A 27,546-nucleotide genomic window follows, 5' to 3' on the forward strand; every position below is an offset into this window, starting at 1 on the left:
GCTGCTGTACTGAAGTGTCACCTGATAACAATGCTTCATTCTGCAAACAGCTGAAGTGGTACCTGAGTAACTCTTGTTCTGTAAAAGCAAATATTCTAATATCTGATAGGGGTTTAGAGTGGCTTTGAATTTCCTGCAGCATTCCTGACTGGCTTCTCCCTCTCTCTGCTCTTTCAATAACAAATTTTTCAATGTGAGCTCTGTCAGCAATGGTTCATTAGCAGTCGTGGTTTAAAACACAAACCTCAGGGAAAAGGTTCCCAAACACCTCTGGCAAAAAAGAGATATGGTGAATTAGTTGCTTTCTTCTTAAGTTAGAGTTCAGATTATTTCAGGAATCATTTACTGTGTAATCATAGTTGTGTTGAAGGCTGTTCCTAGCAGTCCAGGCACATTTTGGCATTGGTTTTTTTTTTTTTTGGTACAGGGTGTTGTTGTGGCTCTCCAGCAGTGTCTGCTTCTTGCTGGTGTTCCCCAGCTCCTGTGCAGAGGCAGCCTGGCCTCCCCAGAGTGCAGCATTTCCCTGCCTGCAGAGCTCACTGCCTCACCTTCCAGAGAGGGGAGGTGCTAATGGGGCACATCCTCATGGTGGGACTCGATATATAAATATTTAACTATTTGCAAGAAGAGTTGGCTTGACAGGGTGTTTCTTTATTCCTACAGCTCTGTGCTAGGTAGGGTGTTTCCAGCTGCTTCTCCTGCTCTCTGTATGCACCATACACAAGTACATGTTTATTTATGGTCCCTATGATTTTTTTTAAATCTAATTGAATGTGGATATAGCAATTGATATAACACAGCTGGTCTCATGGAACACCCTGAGCCTTCTCAGCCCCCTCCTGGTCCATGCTAACAAGGTTGTACTGTTTGTTTATTACTTTTAGTATCACTGCTTTGGTTTAGGATTTTTCCATGCCTTAAATGTGCTTGGATGCACTTGTACATGAGTGCTAACAATGGCATGTGGCAACACCTAGTAATAACACAGTAAAAATCAGAATAAGAGTGATTTGTTCTGTGGGTGACTTTCTCCTGTGCTGCCACTGCCTTTAGGACACTAATTGGAGTATATATTAAATTTCAGACCTATTTGAAATGTGCAGTTTATAACAGTTTGGCTTATTTAACAAGAAACCCAAAGTGATCTTTCATTTAACCTCATCATTAATAACTACAAAAATTGACAGAGAATCTTCTATTTCAAGGAAATGTGTGTTTTGTAGGTTAGTTTCTCTGAGCTCTCCTTCATTGCCTGTTTTCCTTGCGATCCAGATGCTGTATCCTCAGCCTCCTCCTGGTTGCCTGGATACTCTGAATTTCCTCAAGGCAATTGCTAATCAATGTGCAGTTGCAGCTAGGTGAATCCTGCAGACAGCAGCCAGATCTGTCATCTAGATGTGGAAATCTGTAGCAGAATGTGATCTGGGAGGAGAACAGACAAAACACCATGGCAGGAGCTCTGCTCCCAGGAACCAATCCATCCTGTGCTAATCAGACACAGGCACTCCTGCTGGATTGCATGAGCAGAAGCTCTTCTGCTAAAATTAAGGGTCAATTGTTTTGATTCTTGTGCAGTGCAGAGAAGAGCAGCTGAGTCTCAGAAAATAAAACAATTACATTAATAATTGCATTTCAAGTCTTTGTGTCAAGGCCTTGCTTAATTTTGCTGCTTATCTCCAAGTGTCTTTCCCAAAATACCCATTTTCACCAAGACAGAAAGCTATGAAGTGCTTTTTGAAACATGAGCTATTAATGGAGTCCTTGTCAGCACAGAGTGGCTGCTTTGAAGATGAGATGCACTTCTCATGGACACGGGGCCCTCTGTGCTGCACTGAGGCTTTTGAGTTTCTTGGGATTTTTATAACTGCAAAATTAGACTTCACATGTAGGCATCAGTAAATTCAGAAAAAATCAGTAAATTCTTCTTGGTCCTTTGCTGAGCCACAAATGCACTCCCAGTCCCAGGCACAGACATCTTTCCACCAGAAAGGAGAATAGCAGCTGCAGAGCAAACACCTACGGGTTAAAGTAACTCAGATATGTGGTTTTGGAGCACATTCCTCAATTGCTGTAATTGCACCATTAGAATTAATGCTCAGACTCAAGTTTGACCCTGCAGTTAGCTGCTCTGCCTTCTTCCCCTCTCCATGTCAGCTCCCTGTCCCCACCCCAGCAGTCTCCATGGTCTCCTCCTCCCCCTCTGCTTTAGTGTCCATTCCACTTTTGAACCTGTTTGATTTTGCCCCTCTTCTTCTGCATTTCTGCCCATTCCAGGAACAGCACCTTGGCTGGATGGAGTCCTTTCAGCCCAAATGGAATTGAATTCAATGGTGTGAATTCAAGGGTTTTATGGAATAGATTCATAGTTATTTTACTTAATTAGTTGGTGTATTTTTGTGAATTGTTTTTAAATTTCAGGTCACACAAACAATTTAAGGTGAACTTACTGCCCATTAGGAGAATACTTAATAAGAATGCTTTGTTATTTGAAATATAAGAAATTTTCCAAAAGCAACATTGTCAGTCAAGAGAACTTTCTTTTAAAGTTTTAGAAAATTTGCTTTAATTCAGGACAGGGTGGAAGCTGCTGTAGATTGCTTTAATTGATTGTGATCACTGCTTGAATTGGCAGAGCAGGAAGTGTTATGATGATGAGAATTTGTCTTATTGTTGTGATAAGCTGTTACCAAAGTCTAATTACTGGGTGTGATGCTAAAATGTGTAAGCTGCCGACACTTAAAGATAAGGAGATGAAAAGAAACTAACTCATTCCAAATAGCTCTTCTGTTTGGGTTTTTTCATTATTATTGTTATTTTTGCGCACTCTCCTGAGTGGTGCTTTAGAGTGCATGGATTAAGTCATGGATTTGGCTGCAGATGCTGCCATCAAACTTCAGCTGTGGTTAAGTGAGTTTTAAGCACCAAGGGACTGAATAAAATAATGGTTAGTGAAAAGTGCTGACGAGGGATTCAGTTAATGGTTTGTGCATCTGTGGAGTGAATGGGTTGTTATTAGTTATTAATTCAGGTGCTGTAGGCAGGATCCAAGTATGATTGAGAGGAGGGTAAGGGGCAGAGGCCCAGTTCCCATAGGAATTGGACATGGGAATGTGCCACTCCTGCCACGCTGGCTGCTTCAGAGCTGGCATTTCCAGAGAAAAGTAGAATTTCCTGCACTCTTGTCCTGGAAATCTCCACTGTCTGGGGGACAGAGACATCCTGTTGGGGTCAGAATCCTGAGAAGTTTTGCAGAGCTTCACCTGAGCTCAGCACCCCGGGGAGCCCTGCCCTAACTGCTGTGCTGACTTCAGAAAACGTTTTGGGATCCTCTGGGATGACAGATGCTTGTGTATGCACATGTAACATGCTGTTAATAATTAGAGCTGATTGGATATTCAGTACAAATTACACTGGCTATGAAGTTAGCCCCTTCTTTGGGCTTACAAGTGGCTCACAAAACACTGTTAAAGCCTATTTTTAAATGTATGTTTCTTCATAAATATTGATAGATTTAATTTGAACGAATAATGTCAAGTCTGAGTGTTGTAAAACTCTTGCTGGGCTGTTCACTGTCAGTTGTTAATGGAGCATGTTTGGATTTCTGAGTCACAGTGTAAATATTTTCTATTTCCAATTTTGAGGATGAAACATGAGGTTTGATGATTATTTTTACCAGTCCCCCCTAATAGTGTGTCTGCTCCCACGCCCAAGCCCACATGCCATGTCTTCAAAAATAACTGCTTAGAGAAGAGAAATAGGGCTGACTGCATCCAGCAAACTTGAGGGAAAGATAGCATTTCCATTTTCTGTCATTTTCCATGTCACCTGGAAACTGGGTTGGAGCATTCTTTTAAAGATTTTCATCATAAGCTGGGTTATTTCCCCAACCTGTTTGTCCCTGTGGGAATCTGAAGGAAGAGCTCTGATTTTTTCGAATATTGACTCAAGCTTAATCTGCCTCCTGTGGTGAAAACAGAAAAGTTCAGCCCTGGTGGCTACATTCCCCATAAACCCCACACATGGAGAGCCATGCTCAGTTTCAAATTCTCATTTGCTCTTTTTATATGCTCATTTATATTTACAGGGATCCTCTAAGACAGCACACTGTCTTGGTAGAGACTAATTATTCACTAATGTTAGTACCAACAACCATGGCTGGTTTGAAAAATGACTCATGATTTTGGTGTAAGAAAACCTGAAATACTTTAGAGAAGCCTATTTTTCTGTTGAGGAACAGCTCTCTGTGGACTGGTAGGAACTCCAGCTTTGCTGTTGCTAGAGGAACTGAAGAGGAACAAAATTAAAGATGTAATAATACATTTCTCTGTAATTGGAGGAGGGATGGTGTCATCTGTGCTTTGCTCTTGTCCAGGGGAAATAAAACCCCTGCTATCAACATCTATATATCCCCTTCATCCTCTTTGTTGCATCCATCCTAAAGAATTTAACCAGTTAAACCAGACCCAAAATAACTTTTGCATAAAATAGTGATGTGCAGTGCTATAAATAAAAGTCATTTTCATGTGTATGGCACACACGTGGCTCTCTCTGCTTAGCAGTTAATATCCTTAGAAAACTTTTTTTCCTTCTGGAAAACCAAACAAAACACCAACCTAAAAAAAAACCCAAAAACCCAAAAATCCCAGAGTAGTGATATCCTTAGAAAACTTTTTTTCCTTCTGGAAAACCAAACAAAGCACCAACCTAAAAAAAAAACCCAAAAATCCCAGAGTAGTATTGTTCTTCATGAGAAATGCCAAAGAGGGTAGATGGGAGCAAGGTTAATTATCCTTTTTTTTGTTTTGGTTTTTTTTTTGGCCACCTACGTTGTATTTTCTCTTTGCACTCCCTCTCCCCCATTCCTCCTCTTTTTGTATAAAACAGTTCTGCAGTATGTAGAGCATAAGAATTATTTCTCTAGCAGAAACTGCAACCTGCTTGTGGAGCCTCCGTACCCATTAGAGGCTCTTTCCAGAAGCAGCAATTTCCTTCTCCCCATAAATTATGCATCAATGTACATTTAGGATTCTGAGATGATGAACAGAAGATGAAAGCGTTGCTGCTCCCGTGGAGCTGGATCCACGTCCTTGTGTACAGGCTGGAGCACACCTTGTTAAGGCAAACCTGCACGTGTTGCTGTCCTGCTCCTCCAGCTGTAACAGCACGGAGGTGGGAGCTGCTCTGCCTGCTTGGGGCTCAGCTCTGTGAGAAATACCTTTTCACCTCTCAGGAGGCAGTGAGGGGGATGATTGCTGGTGTTTCCTGAATGGTTTTCCCAGATGGACTCTGACACTGCAAGTCAGGGTGATTCCAGATCCTGATGGGTCCTGGTGATCCTCCTTCAAGGAGGAGCTGCTCCATGATCCTGCCAGGCTCAGAGGTGAGGCTGGCTGGCCTCTTCCTGGGTCCTCCATTGTTAAGAAAGGGATTTTGTTTTTGCTTTTGTAGTCACTGGGAATTTCACCAGGCTGCCACAACTCCTCAAATAGGGTGGAAATTGATGTAGCAACTCCATCCAGGTTCCCTGCAGATGCACCTCATCACTTCCCATGGACCTGTGCGCCTTCAGGTCACTCAGATGGTTTCAAACCTGATCTTCTCCTACAGTGGCTGAGAAAATATGTACTGAAAAATTGAAAAATAATGCTTTCAGGTTATATATAGCATGTGGAGATCAATGAAGAATGTAAATAAATATATGCTTTAGAGAAGAATTTTGCACTGTTGCCATAATTTAACTATATGAGAGGGCATCCTTTGTGTTATGGCATGTCAAAGGGCATAGGGAAAACTTTTATGTCTACCCTTGGAATCTGAAGATGGCAAATAAAAATTAACAGTAATTCCTGAAAGAAAAAGTTTTGGGTAGTTTTATATAAAACTGTTGTTTATAACAGGCCATTGTGTAATAGTTAGAAGATTCACCTTGCAATGGGTCTGAGTTCCTGTAATTCCCAGGGCTGCGGGAATAGATTCCAGACCTGAGGTTGCTGTGGAGATATTTAGGGCAAATCAAGCACTGCTGTGGTGTGGAGGTGAAGTGAAACAGGGCCTGTGAAATTCCTCTGTGCTGTTCTGGCATGAATGAACGTGCACTTATTCTGTGTTTCTTCCATGGCCACTTAAAATGGCAGGGAGGCAGCCCAAGCACTCTGCACTGTTTCCATCACAGCTGGATGAGCATGTATTGGCATGACCCAGGGTGCATCTGTGTCCCTTCAAGTTTAGCTTTAAGGTTTAAGGTCTCGTTCTTCACTTCCACCCAAACAGACCCAACTGCTGAATTTCCTCTTCGAACAAAGCCATGTGGTATCTTTCCTTTTCTCTCTTTTAACTAAGTTTTCTTTTAGAGCAAAAATAGTGTTTGCTTTCCAAATGCAACATCCCCCCTAAAAGAACCTGTGTACTAAAGCAGGCCATCGAGCCTTTCATCACTTCTCTTGGTGATAGCAGTCATGAATTTTTTATTTTCTGCAGGGCTCACTCCAGATCTGCCACAGCATTGTGTGGGTGCACACATGTAAAAAGGCTACTAATTGAAATTCAGATGTAACGAGATGAAGTTTTGCTATTCACCATGACTGCCTTTTGTTTTAGCCCATGTACACTCAGTGCACCTAAACAATACAACCATTGCTTCCCCTTTTAGATTCGACAAGAATAACTAAAAAGGCAAGAAATATTTCTGTGTCTGCTGTAGAGATGAAGTATACACCCCCAAAAATGGGAACAGCACGTGTTAGCTTCTTTATATACTTATCTGTGGGGAGGGACAGAAATTTTAATGGAACTATAAAGAAAATTAAATAGAAAACTTACTGCTATAAACTGTTCTCTTTTGAAGATGCAAATGTGTCTCTATTGCCTAGGTAACTATTATGGAACGCCGAAGCCTCCAAGCCAGCCCCTCAGTGGGAAAGTGACTTCCACCAATGCTTTGCAAAACCTGCAGTCTGGCTCCAAGCAGTCGACTCCAAAGCGAACCAAGTCTTACAATGATATGCAAAATGCTGGCATAGTGCATACAGAGAATGAGGAAGAGGATGATGTACCTGAAATGAGCAGTAGCTTCACAGGTAAAGCAAAAATACCGCTGTCCTTCAGTTAGAATACGTGGGGAAGGCTTTTGCAGGGTATTTTGAAGAGGAGGTGTTGTTTTTAATGTGTTTTCTGCAAAGCTGTCAGTGTCAAACAGAGCTGGCCGACACCTGAATGGCAGATGCCCAGGTGTGATCAAACACATGCACAGCTGGGTCTTTCCAAAAAGGCCTTGTGGGATTGAACTGGTTGAGACAGAAATGTGGTAAAGTTCAAATCCATTAACTGCAGAAAGGTCAGGGAAGAGTTGAGCTAAGGTTGACAGCTACAGACAGTATGAAATGACTCAGCCAGGTTTACATTTGGAATTACTCATTGCTCCTTCCTAAATATGTTGCTGTCCTTTATCCTTCCTTGCATCTAGAGCTGCCCATCACACACAGTTACTGTCCCAGTTCCTCTTCTCCAGGTGCCTGCTTGCTGCAGGAATGAGATCTGGAGCATGGGTGCAAGTTCTGTATTTCATGAAGGTCTTGTGTCCTGCTGAACACAGACCTTGCTCCCACCATGACTACCATCAGGCCTTGGCTGAAAGATCACTGGAAACCTTTGCAATCTCAAGTGCTGTGCAGAGAGATTCAGAGTACTCCCACCATGACTACCATCAGGCCTTGGCTGAAAGATCACTGGAAACCTTTGCAATCTCAAGTCAAGTGCTGTACAGGCAGATTCAGAGTAAAACACCATTGGAGATCCATTGAGTTTCCACAGAAATCAACTGGAAGTTTGTGAAGCTCTGAGGGACAAGAGCTCTTCCCCATGTCCCCAGGCCTAGTATTTGTTAGTGCTTAGAGCATTGTAACCTCAGCTCAGTTTCAATCACTGAATTCATCTTCAGGGCTCCTTTTGATGCAGGTGCTGAGCAAGTATTATCCACACCTTCATGCCTTTCCCAGCTGCTTGCTTTGGGAGCTCACCCTAACTGGCACCTGGTCCTTTTCCCTCTGATCTCTTTCTATCATTATGAAAATTTCCCTTCCCAGCCTCTGACGAGCCAGAAGATCTGTTCTGCCAGTTCCCACCTGCCAATGTCCTGGCTCTAACATTTGTTTAGGGCTTTAAAAGGATTTAGGCTGAGATTTAGTTGTGGTCCTCTCTGGGCCAAACTGTCAAATGGCTTTTGAGGGTCGTACTCAAACTGGCTGCTACCTGCTACATTTCCAACTCAAAGTGCTTCTAGCCAGCTTAATTTCTCCCAGGTTGGAATTTCTGTCTCTGCTTACCAGCTGATTGACCAACCGAGGGTGGTTTCTCACGTGTTGTGACATGACAGCAGCCTCAGCCTTTGTCACGGGAACTGATTTTGGGAAGAAGCTGGTGGGAGATCTGTTATTTGATTTCCTTGCTGCCCGTCTCGGTTTGGTGTCCCTGAAGTAGCTTGAGCATCATTTCTCTTCCTTGTTTTCCTTTGCAAGATAAAATACTGGAAGATGCAGCTCATTTGTCACAATGTTATTACACCCTGGCCCCTTGCCCTCAATAAATGAGCACAGAATCAGGAAGTGAGTTATTTCTCATATACCAAAGTGATTCCTTATGCTTATTTCACATGAAAGTGTGCTAGCCATATTAAAATGCTCCTGCCTCCCTAGGAGACCTCTCAGTAACTTGTGTTTTCCAGATTTTGGCATGTTTGTACTCTCAGTTTTATCTGGCGATGACTCTTTCACGCTTCTTTATGTTGTCATCTTCTACCCAAAAATATCAAACTCCAGGAGGGCTGAAAAGCAAGCACTGAGGGTATATAGTCTAGATGTTTTTCTTCCTGTTCCTCCCAGTGTTCCTCTCTTTTGGCAATGGCAGCACACAGACTAGAATGAGGAAGGAGCTGTTTTCAGGGCTGTGGGCTGTGAACTGAGGATGTCCATGGACTCTGGTGTGGAGAGCAGGGAAGGTTCTGTCTGTGAAGCCTTTTGAGCCCTTGGGGGCTTGGCAGAGGGTGACACTAATCTCTGGTTTTTGCTCAGTGCATTGTCAAGCTGTGCTTGTACTGATGCTCTCAGGGGATATGGAAGTACTGCCATAAATTTTTCAACACCTTCAAGAGCCAAACAGAGAAAGTCCCTTTGGTGGACACAGGGTTCATTTTAGAATTTGTCCATGTTTGCCAAAACCTCTCTGTGAAGGAGTGAGGGCACAGACCTGTTTATTGGGGAGTATTTACTATGATTAGTGATGGGAGGAGAAGAGCAGCATTGTTTCATGGATACAGCTCAAAACTGCATGGATACAAGCATCAGAAATATTTCCTTAGAGGGAGAAGGGCCTGATGCAGCATAAAATACTCCAGACTGACTTTGACTGGAAGGATACTGTGATGAGCCTTGGAATAAACCTCCTCAGACAGCAAGAACGGGCATAGTGAGCAGCAACAGGTGGACACATGGTACAGTGCTGACATTCATTTTAATTTTTAATTTAAAATAACACACTGCACTGAAGACATTCACCATTAGCTTGTTGACTGTGAGCTTCTGGCAACATTTTGCACTTGTAAAATCTCTTTTGATCATTCTTCAAACATGAAATTTCATCCTCCTAGCCCTGTCCCACAGTTGGCACTGCAGGAGTGAACCTGTAAGCCTGCTTGAAAGCACACTGAACTCCTCTGCACCAGTGAGCCTGAGACAGCTTGGAGGAATTTGGTACCTCAGCAGGGCCTGTTGGAGCTGATCACAGCTCCTGGTTTGTTTGGCTGGCAGAGTGTGTGTGGGCAAGGAGAGCTCGCCCCTGCTGCCTCAGAGGCTGCTGGGGCCCTGCCCTCGCTTCATCTGTCGCTGTGTCTCGTGAGTTAAAAGGCAAGGAGAGGAAAACTGGCAGGAGAAGCCTGGAGGAGCAAACGAGGGGAAGGAAAGGGCCGATCCTCACTTGTACCTGTGTTTGTTCCGCAGCAGAGTCTGGTGACCAGGACGAGCACAGCGCGCATATCGGGAGAGAGGCAGCCCCACCGTCCACGATTGAGAGGCACACCCACGTCCCCACCACGGAACCATCTCAGAACCTCCCTCAATACCTACCTCCTTCTGCCGAGGATAACCTAGGTCCTCTGCCAGAAAACTGGGAGATGGCCTACACGGAGAATGGAGAAGTCTATTTTATAGAGTAAAGCACATTTTTGTTGTTCTAATTCCATCTCTCTCCCTCTCTTTGGGCATAAAGTAAACCTCCATGGATGTGTTTTGTGTGTGTACGTGTGTGTATTAAATATTTAGTGCATACAGCTAGGTTGCAGAGCTGTTAGTTCTTTACTGCTTCTGAAGGAGGTTTGCATTTTCTGATTAGATTAACATCCAAATTACTCCTGAGTTCCAAGGCAGAGGGAATTGCTTGTTTTATGAGGGTAGTTACAAAAGCAACAGACACTTATAAAATACAGGCCAGTTGTTTTCACGGGTGGAATGAAAGCTCCTAATTGGAAGGGCTGAGACTTCGTTCTGTGCATAATGTAGAAGAGGGGATTCCTCCAGTCCTGTGCAGCAGAGACAGGGATGGACTTTGTGTGTTGTCCCCTCATCACAGCAAAGGGGCCAAATGTGTTAATGTTCTCCAGTGGCTTGCAAAAGATACAGCTCGGTGCAGGGTAGGCACAGCAAGTTTGGAGCACCTCAAGCTCTGCAGTCTTTGCCTAAGAGCTGATTGCTGTCAGCAGTTTTATGATGATATTGATTTTTTTCATGCCATAAATAATAGTCTCAAATTATACTTGTCTAAATTTATTGAGGTAGGAGTAACTTATAAAATAGGAGCTGTTAGTCTAAGAGATGTCTTGCACAGAGTTTAGCTAGACATTAACACTCAATTAGCCTTTGAAACTCAAACCCTTAGCTGCCAAGTAGAAGAGGGCTTGAGGAATTGATTTTGGATTTGATGGTCTGTTTAATGCAATTGTGGAAACCCTACCAGAAGCCAATGCCCAGTTACTGCAGAAGAACTTCCTCTGTTAATTAGCCCTGTCTCCTGTGGAGAGTTATGCTGGATCAGGGCTGTCAGGGCAGCAGTCCTGCCTCATCGTCAGGAGAGGAGACTTTTGGACAGGGCCAGGGGAAGGGTCAAGAGCAGGTTTTCTCTTGGCTGCAGTGGCAAGGGAACACATGAGAGAAGATTGTCAGAAGATCTGAGGAGCTGGGATGACTGAGGGCACCGCAGCAGCCCTTGTTCAGCTGGGAGAGGGCTGCTCTGAAAAAGGCCATTTTCCAGGGCACTCTCAATTACCTGAAGAGGCTCCAACAGTCCCTGAGTGTAAGACAAGGTCAGAAGAAGGCAGAATGCAAATTCGCATCAGATGAAACCAAGATGAGTACATTACCCTGAGCACAGCTTTCTCCCCTCACGGTGTTCTCAGGGTTCCTCGTTATTTGATGTACTCTCTGCCCTTTGTATAGAGAACAGCCTAATAGCCCGTTCAGCCTGCCATTTCCCTCCTTGGGAGGACAGATGATGAGCAGTGAATGCTGCCCAAGCAGTCAGTTCCTCCCCTTTTTGTCCCCACAGGAGCTTCTGCTGTCCTTCCTTACAGGTGCTTCCACCGGGGGTTCTGCTGCCACCACCAATTTCCCCAAACCACCCCCATGGGTCTGTGTTTTCTGAACAATGCAGGACTGCAGCACCTCTAAATAATTTGTCAGGAGAATCATGTGTGTGTTGGAAAACACAGCCTGTACACATCACAGGCCTGTGTGATGTGAAGCTCTGGTAGCAGAGCCCAGCCTCACATGGGGCTGATTTTGTGCATGAACCTGTTGGTGTGGATGCAGCACTGAATGACTGCAGTTCTATTAATTCTAAGGACACCCTGAGCCTAGAAACCATTTAGTTTGATTTGTATCAGATTAAGAAAGTGAACTAATGAGCAGTGTGGACCCAAGCTGGCTCAGATGTCTGTTCCAGCATCTGTGGTGCTTCGGGTATCAAGTCAGGGTGCTGAAGGGAGCAGCATGAGCTTCTTGCACTGAGCCACTGCAGGTCCAGTGGGGCCAGGCGTGTGTGTCAGATAACCAATCCTGATCTAGCTGAAGCAATTTGGTTCTTGAGATATGCTTCTCTGGCACTTTAATTGGGATTTTCATTGCTCAGCGTGTCCCAGTCCCTTGTTATCTGTGCATGTTACAGGTCTAACACAATCCTTTCCACCTGAGAGTGTGATCTGAAAGGTGTTTAGCTAAATTTTCTGTGCCTCAGCAAACTACACTGTTGTGAGCCTTTGCTTAGCGAGTACAAAATTGCAATATGCAAATATTCTGTTGCTCTCCTCCCACCACCCTCCTTCTCAGCTAGTCTGCAGACTTGCTTATAAATAAGGTGGCAGAGCCTCTCTGCTTTATTTTTTGTTAATTTCCTGACTTGCTGAATTTCTGCCATTCAGTTTTCTAGGTGCCGATTAATTGCTCTGAAGCACTCATAAGGATTAAATACATTTGCTCATCCTGCCTTGGGAGGGCTGGGTAGTAGGATGTGTAAAACAAGGACCTTTTATTTACCCACTCAGATCCTGGGAGCAGGGCTGGCTCCCTTTCTTCCAGTACAATACAAGTTTGCTGGTTGGTTGTTAGTTCCTCAGGGATCGTGGCCCTCATTACAGAGCCCTCATGAGACTGTTGTGAGGCTAAAATTCAGTTTGTAAACCTCTTTGAGACCTTGAAGGAGAAGTAAATAGCATTACTACGGTATTGAAACTTAAAACTGTTAAGCAGTGTTAGAGGCTAAGCTAGATAAGTGATACCTCAGGGACTGGAGGGATATCTTAGCAGGTTGTGTCTGAGATGACACCAGGTTGTAGCAGAGGCATTATATTACCAGATTGTCTGCTTATGCAAATGAAATTATGGGAGAAAATAACTTCTAGAAAAATGTATTTTAAGCCTGTTTACTATGCAACCTTCACCGCTGGGACTGGCATCATGAGGCTGTCAGGGGACTTGTGGAAAGGAAGAGTTGAAAGTAAAGCTGTTCAACTTCCATCAAAGGCTTAGACAGAACATTTTTATCTGTGTAATTATAAAGTTTTCAGTCAAAACCATTTTTGATTAATGCTTGGGTCAACTCTAGACATGTCAAAGGTCTTTTGTAGGAATAAACAGCTCACTGGATAATTTAGTGAGGAAGGGAAACTTCTGCCTTTAGCTCAGAGACAGCTCTGGGAATTAAAAACAAGACAACAAAGATAAAAATTTGGAAATTAATATTATAATATTGCAGCATTCACATGCCTCTTTCCAGTCAGGAGTGCTGATTTGTATATTTTCACTTGTTACCTTTGTGTTTTCAATGTTGTTTCACAAAGTTCTTGTGCTTTGGTTGACTAGTTTACACAACATCAAATTGTAGAGGTGTTTCTTTGAATCAAAAGTATACCTCCAGGTCTGTTGAATAATGAAGAGGATATATACTTTTATGTTTTGGGTACTTCAGCTCTGCTTTATTAACAAAGGTCGTATTTCCATTTTTGGTTTCCAGCCATAACACAAAGACAACATCTTGGCTAGATCCACGGTGCCTGAACAAACAGCAGAAGCCTCTAGAAGAATGTGAAGATGATGGTAAGAGACGAAAAATAGTGACATAACACTGTGTTTGGTCCATTCCTAGGTGACTTCTTCTCCTTCTCTCTTTCTAATAACTAGCATTCAGAAAGACTTTTAAAAATTTAGAAAATATTTTTCAGTAAGTACAAAGAGACAATATCCATTATGTTGTAAAATCGCTGTGAATGTAAAACAGCCACGGAGGTGCCAGATCATTTAACAAAAATCAAGGAGGTGCTACAAGTAAGAGGCCTCTGTTTTTGCAAAGGCATTTGAAAAGTCACTGAGGCTGAACAAGACTCAAAGCTGTCTGACATGTTTGCTTCTTGGATCGCTGTGTGGGAGGGAGTGACTGAGTCTCTGCGTGCTCCGCCGTGTTCCGCTTCAACCGCCTGCTTCACATGGGTTGAGAGAGTTATGTTGCTGTTTCCTTGTTTGAGCAGAAATAACTCAATTGCTTCACTTGTGCTGTTAAATGCTGACAGTCTGTGCAGTGTTGTGATTGCTGAAACAAGCTCCATTTGAAGGTGTAGATTTCTGACACTGAAAATTTGCACTGAGATTTGGTATTCCTTGAGATGTTGGAAATGCAAGCCACTGTCCGATTTAGAGCAGCCAAATGCAGGACTGTTAAAGGAGGTCCCTTCCTGGCCTCCTTTATGAGATGTTGGAAGAAAAGATGAATTATGAAAATAACTTAAATGTTTGGGAAAACCTGTGAGGGAATTTTGGCCTCTTGACCAGGAAGGATGATGGTATTGAAATACATAATCTTGGCTAATACAAGCCTGTCTGGTAGACACTTCTGAAAAATGGAAGGGTTTCCTTCATCAGTGTTGGTGCTGTTCCTTGTAAAATCAGTTTTCATAATATGATGAACCTCCTACTGGTGTCAGTCATCTTAATAAAAATCACAATTTTATTTCAGAAAAAAATCAACTCAATCCCTTTTCCACTGTTAGGTTCCACTCTGGCCTCCAGAACTGCTGTTAACTGTTTTTACACGTGTAGTAGTGTTTCAGCCTCTCCTGTCTTTCACTTGTGAGATTTTGCAGGCTGTGAGAATTTACCTCTGCAGTCTCGGCTGCTGTGATGAAGCAGGTCACCAGCTAGCTAGAGCACAGTGCAGGTTACCCTCAAACCACAGGGATGTGCCAGGCGAGGAGCAGCCAGCACCACAAGGCTACAGAGGGTGACTGGGCTCCTCTGTTACACAGTTTGAAGTCTCCTCGCAGAAGGGAAAGTCTTTCTCTTGTCCTCTTAGCAATTATAAAGCAAAAATTGGAATATTTTTTTTAATTTGGAATAGAAACATACAGCTGGTATTATTGTATTTCATTGAGTTCATCATTTTGGAGAGCAGTGGCATCTTTGTTTATCAACTCCTTAAAATCAGCTAATTTCATCTTCCCACACACCCCTCCACTTCATTCACCAAGTTGCTCATTAATGGATATTTTTAACATTCACTAGTTAAACCAGTTGCTTGATAGTTACAGTAGTGCTCTGCAATGCTTTGCTTGGCTGCTCTAATCTTGATTAGCACATAAAAATAATTATGTTTTAAAAAACAGAGAGAAGAGAAGGTTAGTTTTGCTTTGTCATAGAAGCTGGACGTTTATTTGGCAAGGGTCATTGTTGTGTGGGATGACTCCTCTGTTTTGTTTGGTGTGTGTGTGTGTGCATGTGAATCGCCAGGCTCATCCCACCCTCTTTATGGATTTTATAAATGTTAGATATTGTTTCAGATTTGTTTGGGTGCAGTTAGTTGCATTGTGCTTTTGTTTCATCGGGATATGTGTCCCTAACAAAGTTTTTACTTGTTTACTTTACATTGTTTAGGCTATCAAAGGAAATTGCAATTTGTATTTCACACTAATGGTCCCAAATAACTGGTTTGGTAGAATATTTTTCAGGAGTCATGGAAGTAGTTTTTTGGGTGTCCAGATATTTCAACCCTATAACCTCTGCTTGCTTCTGTCATTCATTTATGTGGCTTAAACTTTGCTGTATGGGGTCCAAGATTGTTTTCACCATCTTTGTTCTGGTTTTGTCACCATCTTTCATTTTCAGACTGCATTATTATTATTTATAGGCCAAGCAATACTTTAATCATCTGTGTCACTGTTAACTTATGAATATGGAGCAGATAATGATAAATGGAGCAACAGCGAATATTGATGGCTTTGTGTCTTTGAAAAATTATGTGATCTTTGTCCCAGGTGCCCTGCTAAAACTGGTGCATTCCTGTCTGTGCCTCACCAGTGCATCTGGACTGTGGGGCTGTGCCTCCAGTGAAACAAGGCTTCATGCCTATCTAAATCATCTGAGTAGGACAGTGAAGTCTGTTGGACCTTGTGTGCACATAAATTTAGATGCTTTCTTGAAAACCTTGCTGCATTAGTCCTTGTTTAGGTGCAAGGTTTTCCTCTCAGATTGCTTCATTAGTGTCCAGGCCTGACCTTCTGCTCGATCCATGTGTCTGTAGAACAGACTGCGAAGGTCGGACCGCGCGATCTGAGGGAAGAGCCTCACCACAGTGAGAACATCACAATTTCATGACTTAGCCATATCAAACCATGACATCGAAGTAGTCCATTGATGCAGATGTTCTGGGAGTGCAAGAAACAGTTCTTTCATTATCTGCATCACATCCATCAATATTCTGATCACTGGAGTGTGATAAATGGGAAGCTTGGGCTCGGTGTGTAGAAAATTAGTGCTGGTTCTGCTGTTTGCTGTAGGGAATTTCTTGCTTGGGGCTGGTATCTGAAATTTTCTTTTAATTTTTTCTGTCTCATTTACTGCTCTTCCCTTGGAGAAGAAGGGGTGCACACGGAGGAACTGGACAGTGAACTAGGTAAATCATCCATCTCTCATTTTGATATTTGACTTCAACTGCACTGTTTTGAGCCTTTACTTACTTACTTTCTCCTTTGTATCATTTTGCATCTTTCAGGGGTTTTTTTTTATTTCAATAAGAGTAATTTATCAGCAAAACTTCCCCAGCACACAAAGCATTTATCTTTCCCTAGCTTCAGATCTGCAGTGCTTTTCTTACTGATTCACAGATTGAAGAAAGCTAGAGAGCCCCAGTCTTGCAAAGTTATTTTGAAGCTGCTTCCTCCTGGACTCTACAGAAGTTGGGGTCTTTTCCTGTGGCATCTCTGGCTCCAGGAAAAAGCTCATAGATGCCAAAGATGAAATGAAGTAGCTCATGATGCTTTTTCACTGGGGCCCAAGACATTTCCCAGGCAATAGAAGCTAAGTGTGATTCAGAAAGTTTTAAGTGTTACATCGGATGCTTCAGCTGAGCTTGTGAATGAAACAGCTTAAAATTTTCCCTCAGTCAGTGATTTTATAAACAGATGATTTTCAATGATGTGGTACACTTTTATTTGCAGCATCTCTTTGTGAAGGATGCTGTCTTGATATCTAATCTCAGCAGTGCTCATTGTGTTTATACTGAAGGCAGAGGTAGTTGTTATTTCTGTTCAGCTATGCTCTAGTGCACTCACAGAGCTGAAAGGATAAGAGGTTGCATAGGATTTTATTTCCACCAGGACTATTATTGCTTTTTAAAAGGACTGCAGTTACAGTTCATAGCTCTGCATACTGGAGGAATTGTATTACCAGAGAATTAAGCTCAGGTTTCTGTAATGACTTGCAAGGAAGTGTATTCTGCTCCCTGCTTCTGTGTGATGGATATGGCATCAGCAGCCAGCAGTGGACTTGGAACACTGCTCCACGAATGGTTCTTCTGAATAATATGCCTGGAATAAAATGCCTAACTTCTCATAGAGCAAGAATTTGAAAGAAATTGACAATTTAAAGAAGAATGCAGTCTCTTTAGTGGTCCATGAGTGTTATGTGCAGCTTGCACAAATGATCATCAGCAGACCAAGTAGCACCAGAAGTAGGTGGATGCACATCAACAATCTGCAGAGGGTTCTCATGAAGGTCTTCACAACCAGTGGCTTAAAATGAGAGGGAGGTTTTAAAAAAAGCAAATTTAGAGGCAATATTAAACAGAAATTACCCTTCTTTCAGTCTGCTATCAGGAACTGGTGCAAGAGCAGAGCTGAAAAAATAGATGCAGGAAAACTCATGAATTGATAAACGTGACCCCAGATCTGCAGGCACACACACACATGTTCTCCTCCAACATCACGAGATGTTCCCTTTGTTTCAGTGCAGATAAGTTTTATTGAGCTCACAGCCCATCAATATGCTGTTGAGATGTGCAAATGTTGCAGTGTAAAGAAATTTTCAAATTACTCAATTGGCTACAGCAACATTAGGAAGCAGGCATGAAAACTTAGTATAGTTATAGTAACTCAGGTTAGTAAAAACTGGTTGGCAACAGCACCTTAAATTATCAACAGCTTCTGTTCTAAATATAAGATTAAGACTCAAGGCATTTTCACAACTTCTTGTTTTCCAAAGAGCTGTGGAGTAATAGGTCACTGCATTTTAACAGAAGTTGTTCTTCAGACACAAAAATTGAACCATAAAGCAGAATTTGGCATGGTTTGGACCAACCCTCCTGGCTTCACAGGGAGCAGTAAGAGCTCAGTGTGCTGAGTTCCTCTCCAGCTCCTTCACAGTCGTGCATGGCTGCAGCTGAAATACCTGGTGGCTAGAGAAGTAATGTTTTAGGAATCCATCCAGCCCCTCTGTATGTAGGGCAGGATAGTAGAGCATCTCAACAGGAATCCATGTACTTATCCAAGGCTTAAAATTGTGATATTAGATATTTGTCCATTGAATTTACCCACCTGCTGATACATGCTCTGAGACTGCATTGGTGCTGCATGAATGTACCAAAACAAAAACCATGTGGCTCATTCAGGCTCCTAAGGATGCAAAATGTTTTTTGAAATCTCATCTTTGTGACAAAATCTAATGCACTGGATCATCTTCAGTTTGGCAGGAAAAGTAAAGAAAGGAGATTAATAATTTAAAGCAGCTAAGAAGCTAGACTGCAACATGGCTGTGGAGAATATTGTCTTTTACATTAGAGAACTTCTGGAAGCTTGTAGGAGTTGAAAAGTACATTTACATAATCATCAAGAAATGTGTTAAAAGCTGCAGTTTTGTATATTGTTACAGCTGAAAACATGGAGATTTTTTCCTTAAAAAATCTGCAGAGATAGTAAACGGGAAAGATTTTGGCATAGTGCCATTTTTGGAGTTAGGAAAGTGCTGGTAGCCTGATCTTTTGTGAAAATACTTTCAAAGGGAAGGAAAAAAAGAAATTCAATATCAAAATCTTTTGTGAAGAGAGGAAAGAAAACAATTTTTTTTTTGTTTAAACTTTAAAAGTAAAAAAGCACTTAGTAGTCCAAAACAGACAAAAGATATTCAGCATGAAAACTGCTGGAACTCATTTGAAGGCATTTGTGCATCACTTCTCCTTTCCCTCATTGGCTTTTTATTTTTCTTTCACCCCAGCTTGATCTCTTTACCATTCTACCTTCACCACAGTGCAACAAAGTAAATGGATACAACAGCTTGTGATTTTCCCAACTGCATGCTAGGTTGTAATTGAATCACACTGAAACTCTTGGAGCCGGTCCCACGGTGCTCTCACCTTCTGGGACTCCTCTGCAAACCTGAGAGTTCCCTTTGCGAAAAGACTTTCAAGATTGGCCTCTAGCTTTCTGACCTTTTCCTCAGATAAACTTGCAGGGTGCAAAGGAATATCTAATTCTGAAGTGTTCAATCTGCTGATTAAAAACATGGAGTTTTTTCATGCCCAGAAGTTAGCATTGGCTTGCATTTAATGGCTTATGTCTCAAGGAATCCAAAGATGTTAAACACGATGAGGATAAAATAATAAGAATGGAAAAACCTGCCTTTTATCTGCAAATAAGGGACATGTGGAGCAAAGTTGATTTCATCTGATCTCCAGCCAATTCTGAACACAAACATAAACTTTGAGTAATTAGTCCATGTGTGTTTGTATAGATTCTACAGTCTTGAGATATTTCTATCCTTATGGCAACATTATTCTAATTAATGGGCCATTGTTGATTGTATTGGCTCAGCAATTGATGCCATTAATGGAAATAAATGTCTGCATTTGATAATGAACTAACATAGATTGCTGTCGGTGTTGACAAATTTCACGTTAAATTTTGACAAATTACTTTGCATGGGCTATTTGACTTTGTGTTATCCAACAGTGCTGGTTTTTTCCTATATTTCAATGAATGTGCAGACTTGGTGGGACCACATGGGCACAGTCTATAGTGTGGTGGAGGTCTAAATGAGTGGCACAAGGATCAGGCCATTAAGTAACACATACAGCTTTAATAACCCTCACTTGGATGCTGAAGTGATAGCATTACATTCACTAATTACAGTTAAAGTACTATCTGCAATCTAGAAAATCAACAGAAACAAAAGCGGATCCATTTAAAAATGTTAATTTCATCTTCAGAACAGCTTTTTGTCAATTATGGTAATGAAGGGAAGGAAATCTCTGTTCCATGTGACTGTGGCAGTGTGTGTTCTTACATGAAGTGTTGTGCAATGAAATGCACCCATGTGCCAGCCCCTCCTGGGTGGGTTCCCTATGTTGGCATACATGTTAAATCCACCTTGTCCTGGTTTTGTGTTGGGCTCATGGCTGAGCGGTGAAAATCCCAAAGAAAAGAATAAAAAATTCTTCTTTTCTGCACTGGTGAGCATAAATGGCTCAGCCTTGGTACAGGAGGTGGAAGTGGTCTCTGTCAGTGGGCTAGAGTTTTTTGCCAAAGTCTCACCTACCTTCATGGGTTGGTGTTAAAATGCCCTGGCCTTTCCTGCATTGATTTCCCCTGCTGTGCTCACTCCAGGGCCACTGGCCACGGTGGAGAAACCAGGGGGCACTTAAGGCAGTCCCAGACAGTAAATTTATTGAGCATTTGCTCATTTAATGCAAAAAGCAAATCAAACATTGACTGGTGAGGGCGTTTTCCGAGTGCTGTGCTGACCCAGCACAGGGGACACAGGCTGGGGTGTTGGGGTCCTGCTGTGCCAGCCCTCCAAAGGGGGCTGTGGTCATTCTGAAAAGTACCCAAAGCAAGGTCTGATCTACTGATGAGTTTTGCACGTTGGGCAGGAGCAGCTGCCTGTTAGAGAAAACCTGCCTAGGAGGTTTCAGTAATGCTTTTTCTATTTCCAGAGTTGCCTGCTGGTTGGGAGAAAATTGAAGATCCTGTATATGGTGTCTACTATGTAGAGTAAGTGCTGCTGCCTGTTCTGGTGTGCTCCTGGGGGGAGGAGCTGTCCCTGCACCCCACTCTGTGCTTTGCTGGTGACATCTCAAGGAGGAGGAGAAGACCCTGGCCCATTACAGGCTGGGGGATGTTACAGGGTCTGGGGATGGTCAGCCCTGTCTGGCCATTCCCCATCCACCCCAGAGTGGGCTCAGCAGGGGCAGCAGTGCCCTGGGAGGGGGCTGAGCTCAGGGAAGGAAGGAGCAATCCAGGGTTGGGATGTGAGGAGCCCCAGCACCTCACAAAGTATTTCTATCCATTAATGAGTTTGCATTTAGCATTTATCTGAGTTTGGTGGGCTTTGTGCAGTGCTGTGGTCACAAAATGAGTGTGCAAAGCATTCCCCTAGCCAGCTGTGTCAGAAGATGCCCAAAGGGAGGATTGGAGAAGATGGGATGGCCAAACAGCCATGGCAGAGGGTCTTCCATCAGGCTGTGTGAGTGTGAATAGAATTACAGGTTTAATGGGACTCCCTGTGGAATTAGAGCAGCTTCTCCTTTATCAACATGTCAGATTGCTCCTTTGGGAAACTAGAGATCGGAGTTCTGTTTCATCACTGACCCCATAAAATGAATTTTTAATTATGTGTATACTCCTGTCTAGTAGGATGGCTTGTGATAGCCCTCAGAATAGACATGGAATACACTTTCTGTCTGCTTTGGCTTGTTTCTGACCCTACCATCTGTGCCTAGGGAAACAAGGTTAGCAAACTGTGTAATTAAGGTTTGACATTTATTTACCAAAGACATCAAGAATATTTTTCGGCTATTAAATGCCATGCCAAGAGATCTTTACAGACTATTGTCCTGTCACTTTATACATACATGCCTGTTAGTTTTGTGGCACTCCTTACTGATGGAATTAAATCAAAAAGTAACTTCAATAAGACAATAATTTTATTTTACTTGTTGTCTCTAAGCTAGCATGATTGTTGTAATTTCAGCATTTGTCTCTGTCCCTTCAAATCAGGCACTTTGTTATTACATAATAGTTTTTATTGAGAGACTATTGCATCATGAAAAAGTTTATATCATTTTTAAAGTAGTTATCAATTCCTCTTGGCTCTCCAAAGAAATCTTGAAATGGAAAATCTTTTTCAGTGAGTGAGTTAGAGCTCACTTTCAGTGAGTTAGAACTCACTAACTTGTTTTTTATTTAGTAAGTTAAATATTTTTCTAGTGATTTAATATTGATCTTTAACAGAAACATTTCTGAATATAAATCCCTGGAGTGCTTCTGTCACAATTACTTGAAAATGTGGTTGGTTTTCATGTGGGTTTTTTTTTATAAAACCATACTGGATAGGAGACAATATAATAGCAATTACTCTTAATGGTAAACTTTGCTTTGTATACCAAGACAGGCTTTAAGGTAATATGTTTTTTGAGGTCTACCTGTTCCTCTGCTGTACCAAAATCTCTACTGAAAAAGTCTTTTGAGCAGTTGATGAGCCATTGCTGCCCCTGCCACCCCAGCATCTGTGGCTGCTGTTCTTCACTTGGTTGAATAAGGTGGTGAATCCTCTGCTGAGTGCATGCCTTGTCTGCCATGGTGGGACTGGGCTGGAACTGGTACAAAATATTGGCTCTCAACATCTCATAGTGCTCAAAAGCTGCCTGAGGAAAGCAATTAAGTTCAGTAAATACTGGTTTCCACTGGGAGTATTTGCTGGTGGCTGATTCTGGATAGATTTTGATCCATTTGGAGCTCATAGCCTGCATCCCTGCAGATATTTTTAAGACACCCTGTGTGCATTGATCAGATTGCTGGCAGATGTTGGGGTTTGTTTTGTTTTGTTTTGTTTTTAACTTGGGTGAGCCAGGAAATGACTGCACCTCTGGGAATCTGATTAAAGCAGGGATGATACAGGCCTGTCTTTTAAAATGCAATCAAGACAGTATGCCTTTCCTGCTTTAATCTCATTTTTCACAGATAGATCACTACTTTAATGTATTTGAAGGAATTAGCCATCCCTACTCGAGACATCATATCAATACCAGAATCTGCTTGTTTTTCTAAACACTCTTTTTGGGACAACTGGATGAGCCTGGCTCCACACCCACTGCTGTTGCGTTTGTTTGGTATTTTACTCCTTTCCTCAGAAAGAGGAGCTCCAGTGCCTGGCCCTCATTGCTGCTTGTTGCACAAAGGGTTTCCCTAATTGATTGCTCTCTTCCATCTCCAGCCACATCAACCGGAAGACGCAGTATGAAAACCCAGTCCTTGAAGCCAAGAGGAAGAAGCAGCTGGAACAGCAGCAACAGCCTCCAGAAGGTTGGCACCCTTGAGGGCATGGTGGGTGGGTTGTTCATGGGGGAATGTCCCCCCTGGCCGTGGCAGCACCGTGCCAGTGTTTGTCCTTCCCTCCATGGCCTTAGGGTGTAAAGCCAAGGTGATGTGCCTGGGAAAAACTGTGTTTGTCCTGCACAGAAGTTGTAGCAAAGGAGGAAATCTAAACTGTATCACTTAAATGTGGAAGGTTTCAATCTTGTTAAACAGGAGAGATTTTTCTTTGTATGTTGTTTGTCTCTGGAAAGTTTCTAGACTTCCCAGAGACAGCTAAAACACGTTTTCCTCTTCAGTCTGCTCCATGAAGTTAGTCACTGTAGCTGGTGTTGTTCCAGTCTGCACTGGGACTCAGGCTGTCAGAGGGGATGAGGAGTGGGCACTTACATGCACTAGATAAACCCTGCATGAGAGATTTCTTAAACCAAGACCTTTGTATGCTGTCAGGCTCTAAAATCTGAAGTAATTCCTTATTTTGAAACACTCTTAAAAATTATTTTCCTCCCTGCTGGCCCCTTTTTTTCCTTTCTTACTTTTTATATTTTTTTTTTTTTCTTCAAATGCAGCACAGCTGCAGTGAGGGCCCTGTAACATTTGGGTTTGTTCTTCTACCTAGATGCCATGAGTGGCACAGGAGTAGATTTCATTTTAATGTCAAATCCCCTTAGATGCAAATCACATCGCAAGTTTCAGTGTGAGATAGGCTGTCCCAGCAGATGGATCAGTTGACCTGGATATAGAGATCCTTCAGAACTGGTTTTTGGACATCCCATTCATTGTATTCCCTCTGTCTGTGACTCTGTTTCCTCTCTTGCCATGCTTCTCACCTCTCTGCTTGACCCCCACACTCCCAGCGTGTGCACATGCAGCAGCTCCTGGTGCTGTTGTGAAACCAGTAACATTTCCCTCTCTGCCCTCTCTAGAATGGACAGAGGAGTGTCCATCTCTCCCTCCACCTGCTGCTCCAAACCATGTTTCAAACAACCAAGAGGCAGTTCGGGAAGCACCAGTACAAGGTAACAGCCTTGTTAAACCAGTTGTGAAAGAGCAACAAGGTTTTTTCCCTGAGAATGAAACTCCCTCAGCCACCACAAGGGCAGTATTTCCACAACTGGTGACACACCAGGCCCTGTGCCTGCTTATCTGAATTCCCAGATTTTGAGACTAGTTGTTTCAAGACTGCATTTGTTGCTGAGTGCAAGAGGTGAATGAGGTTTGATGCACACATCAAAAAAAGGATTGTGGTTGCTCTCTGTGTAGTGTTCCAAGTTTTCAAATACAGTGGACTTATTCAGAAGTTGTACTTTTGTACAGGTGCTTTGGGCTATTACAGCCTTTTTTATTGTGTCAGTGGTCACAGACCAGTTGTTCACCTTAAATAACTCACCAGCCAGGACATGAATCATTCCTGAATTTGCAGCATGAGCTGAAACATTGCCAGGTCAGGTCACCAGCAAGGGCAGGGAGTTCCATTTGTACCTGTGGCAGTAAAGTGCTCTCTGGTTACAAGTGGTTGTAAGTAGGCTTATTTTTGACTACATCTGAATTGCATAGCAAGTGAGTGGCATTGCCCTGGTCTGCTGGATCCAGAGCCTGGGGAAGGTGAGAGGGGGAATCTGGCTGGAATGCCTCTCCCTGACAGAGCTGGGAGCAGCTGGGAGCTGGGAAGTACTCCTGTGGTCTCTGAAGGCAAACCTGACTGGAGTGCTGCTGTCCCAGGCAGCCTTTCCTGCCAGAAAGCCAGGAGGTGCTCTCTGCAGCAGGGGGAAGCAGATCAGCCCTTCCAAAACAGATGTGGGATTTCACAGGACCCAAAGTCCCCAGCACAGCCCTAAGGGGTATTAGAGTACATTAGAGTAATCCAACCTGGTAGCAAGGAAAAAACATGGAAGGTCTGAGGATGGCACCCTGACCACCAGGCACCTGAATTTAGAGATGTCATCAGAGTGCCACAAAAACACTGATCTTCCTCCTGGAGGCATCTGTGAGTGCCACCTTTGCCTTTCCCACAGTCAGGATGAAGCAAGGGCTGCCCAAGCATCCACACATGGCGATGCAAAGGAGCCATCAGCAGGGATGTTGGGAGCTCAACATCACCACTCAACAACTCAGCCACCAAAACTGTGCAGCAGTGTTAGAGCAGGGCATTAACCTGTCTCAGCACCACTCTGAGTGACATGCCCTGGTATCTGCTGATGACTCCTCCCCTCTTTCATTCCTTCCTCTTCCTTTCTCAGTGCTGCTCCCTCTTCTCTCACTCCCCATTTGCAGCAGCTTCCATGCCTGGAGGTTTCCATCTCTCCCCCTGATGGCACTGCTGGCAGGGATGTGGGCACAAGGAGCCCTCCCTGTGCCCCTGGCAACACTCTCACAGCCTGGGTTTTGTAGATACACTCATTTCAAATGTGAATGCTGTAGGTGGGATGTAGCCTGTGGTGCTGCTGTCCTGCTACTGCAGGGCAAGCTCAGCCTGTGTCTGTGGGCAGACACCAGCAAGCTCAGCTTGTTCTGCTTGTCCTTTGAACCAGAAATGAGCCCTGCTGCACTCTGCCTCTCTGCTGTGTGTGTTACCTGAGACACGGGGTTGCACTTTGATAGTCAGGGCTTTTTTGCAGGCTGAGGTCTGAGCAGACCATCTGCCCACGGTGTGCAGGATTACCGTGTTCCTCTGCCACCTTCAAAGGCAGAAAACTACCAGTCCTCACACTGCCTCCTCATGAATAATCTTCAAATATGCATTTTTTCCTCCCAGTCAAAGGCTTACAAGTCTCAAATCCCCTCGCTCTCCCCCGAGCTCTCCTTTCTGAGCAGAGGCCCACAGCAATGCTGCTGAGGTGTTTGAAAGTGAGCCAGCTCTGCTGGCTGTGATACCCACTGCTGATCCCAGAGTTGTCACCAGAGGGCTTAGTGGCACAGGCTAAGCGTTAAAAACAATTAAAAGTGCAAAGGTGTTTAGTGTTGGCACTGTGAAGTGCAGCAACCGTGATCCCCTTCCTGAGCCTGTGCAACATGCTTTGCAAGGATGTGCTTTTGTCCGTGGAGCACCTCTTTCCCTCTTAACTGTGCTCCCAGAGAGCATTCCCAGCCCTCCAGCACAACTGCTCTGGTCCTGGGCTGCTCTTTGATTCAAACTTCACACCAGAAGTGTTTCATCCACAACAGGCAAGGAGCAGAAAGGGAAAAGACTTCAAACAGTGTCTGAAGAACAACATCAGTGTCCTCCCCTTTTTCTCCAGTGGAGGTCACAGGGCAGTAGCAGTGGTGGGGCTGGGGGTTATGCTGAAGGGTATCAGTGTCTTATCAGAGCTCAGCACTTGCTTTTTGCTCAGTGGGCTGGGAGAAAGTCAAGTGGTGAAAAACATAATGATGCTTCTTTCTGCAGAAACTCTCATTGCAGACTCCTGTAGGAGGCCCCCTAACCCTGCCCCATCCTTCCCAGGATGGATACAACCACCTCAGGACAGAGACGAGACACACATCCAGCCCAGCATTCCTAGCTTTAATACATTCCATTCTTTAAAGCACTATGTTTTCCCCTTTGTAGCCTTGGGGCTTTGGTGAGCACGACCACAGCTAACAAAGTGCCAGGTACTGGGGTTTTGTTCACATATTTTACTGCATGCCTGGATCCAGGGAATCAAGCTGAGTGTGATGAGATGAGAGGCTGTAGGAGTGAAGTGCAGTCCTGTCCCTGCACACTGCTCTGTTTGTCCATGGACTCGTTACAGTGGGGAGGGGCAGAGGAAAAAGAGATCAAACACTCTTGCCTGCCTGCTTATAGATTTTTTTTTCCAAACTTCATACACAGGAAAACCTTTTTTTACACGAAACCCTTCTGAGTTGAAAGGGAAGTTCATCCACACCAAGCTAAGGAAAAGCAGCAGGGGCTTTGGCTTCACTGTCGTTGGAGGAGATGAGCCAGATGAATTCCTCCAAATCAAAAGTTTGGTGCTTGATGGTCCTGCAGCGTTGGATGGCAAAATGGAAACAGGTACTGATGCTTTATATCAAAATCATCACTACCACTTTGGTTTGTGTTTTTGCAGCTGGTTTGAAGTGCCATTCTTAAAGGACTGTAGTCTTCATCCCCTTCTTGGGGAAAGGCATTCAGCTTTCCCATCAGTAAGGAAGTGAGATGCATTGAGGAATACATCCAGAATCTTGGAAAAAGACACTTCATGTGTTGGAATTCCATCTCAGTGTCAGAATACCATCTGGGACACTGCCAGCTCCTGCTCTCCCCACACTGATCTGAGGAGAGGAGCCAGCAGTTGTGGGTTCCACATCAGGCTAAGGGTTCTTGCTCCTTGCTGTGGATGGTGGATTTTTGTAGGGCTGCACCACCATGTGTTTGTGTCTCTGCCATGCTGCTTGCC

General features: G+C 43.4%; 1 protein-coding gene across 29 annotated transcripts in view; it reads left to right on the forward strand.

Annotated features, from left to right (window-relative positions):
* Positions 1-27,546, forward strand: part of MAGI1 (membrane associated guanylate kinase, WW and PDZ domain containing 1) — a 336,557-nt gene that overhangs the window by 255,647 nt on the left and 53,364 nt on the right. For 15 of the 29 annotated variants that reach the window (XM_041464827.1, XM_041464836.1, XM_041464818.1 and 12 more), the window contains exons 4-11: positions 6,870-7,076; positions 9,990-10,200; positions 13,552-13,634; positions 16,441-16,479; positions 20,791-20,848; positions 23,070-23,158; positions 24,094-24,186; positions 26,979-27,161. In XM_041464827.1, the coding sequence (XP_041320761.1) occupies positions 6,870-7,076; positions 9,990-10,200; positions 13,552-13,634; positions 16,441-16,479; positions 20,791-20,848; positions 23,070-23,158; positions 24,094-24,186; positions 26,979-27,161 (963 nt within the window). The remainder of the gene's footprint in view (positions 1-6,869; positions 7,077-9,989; positions 10,201-13,551; positions 13,635-16,440; positions 16,480-20,790; positions 20,849-23,069; positions 23,159-24,093; positions 24,187-26,978; positions 27,162-27,546) is intronic. The other 14 variants (XM_041464887.1, XM_041464880.1, XM_041464845.1 and 11 more) reach the window with 4 other exon arrangements.

The sequence above is a fragment of the Pyrgilauda ruficollis genome, unplaced genomic scaffold (genome assembly GCF_017590135.1).
Source record: "Pyrgilauda ruficollis isolate IOZ18807 unplaced genomic scaffold, ASM1759013v1 scaffold10, whole genome shotgun sequence".
NCBI lineage: Eukaryota > Metazoa > Chordata > Aves > Passeriformes > Passeridae > Pyrgilauda > Pyrgilauda ruficollis.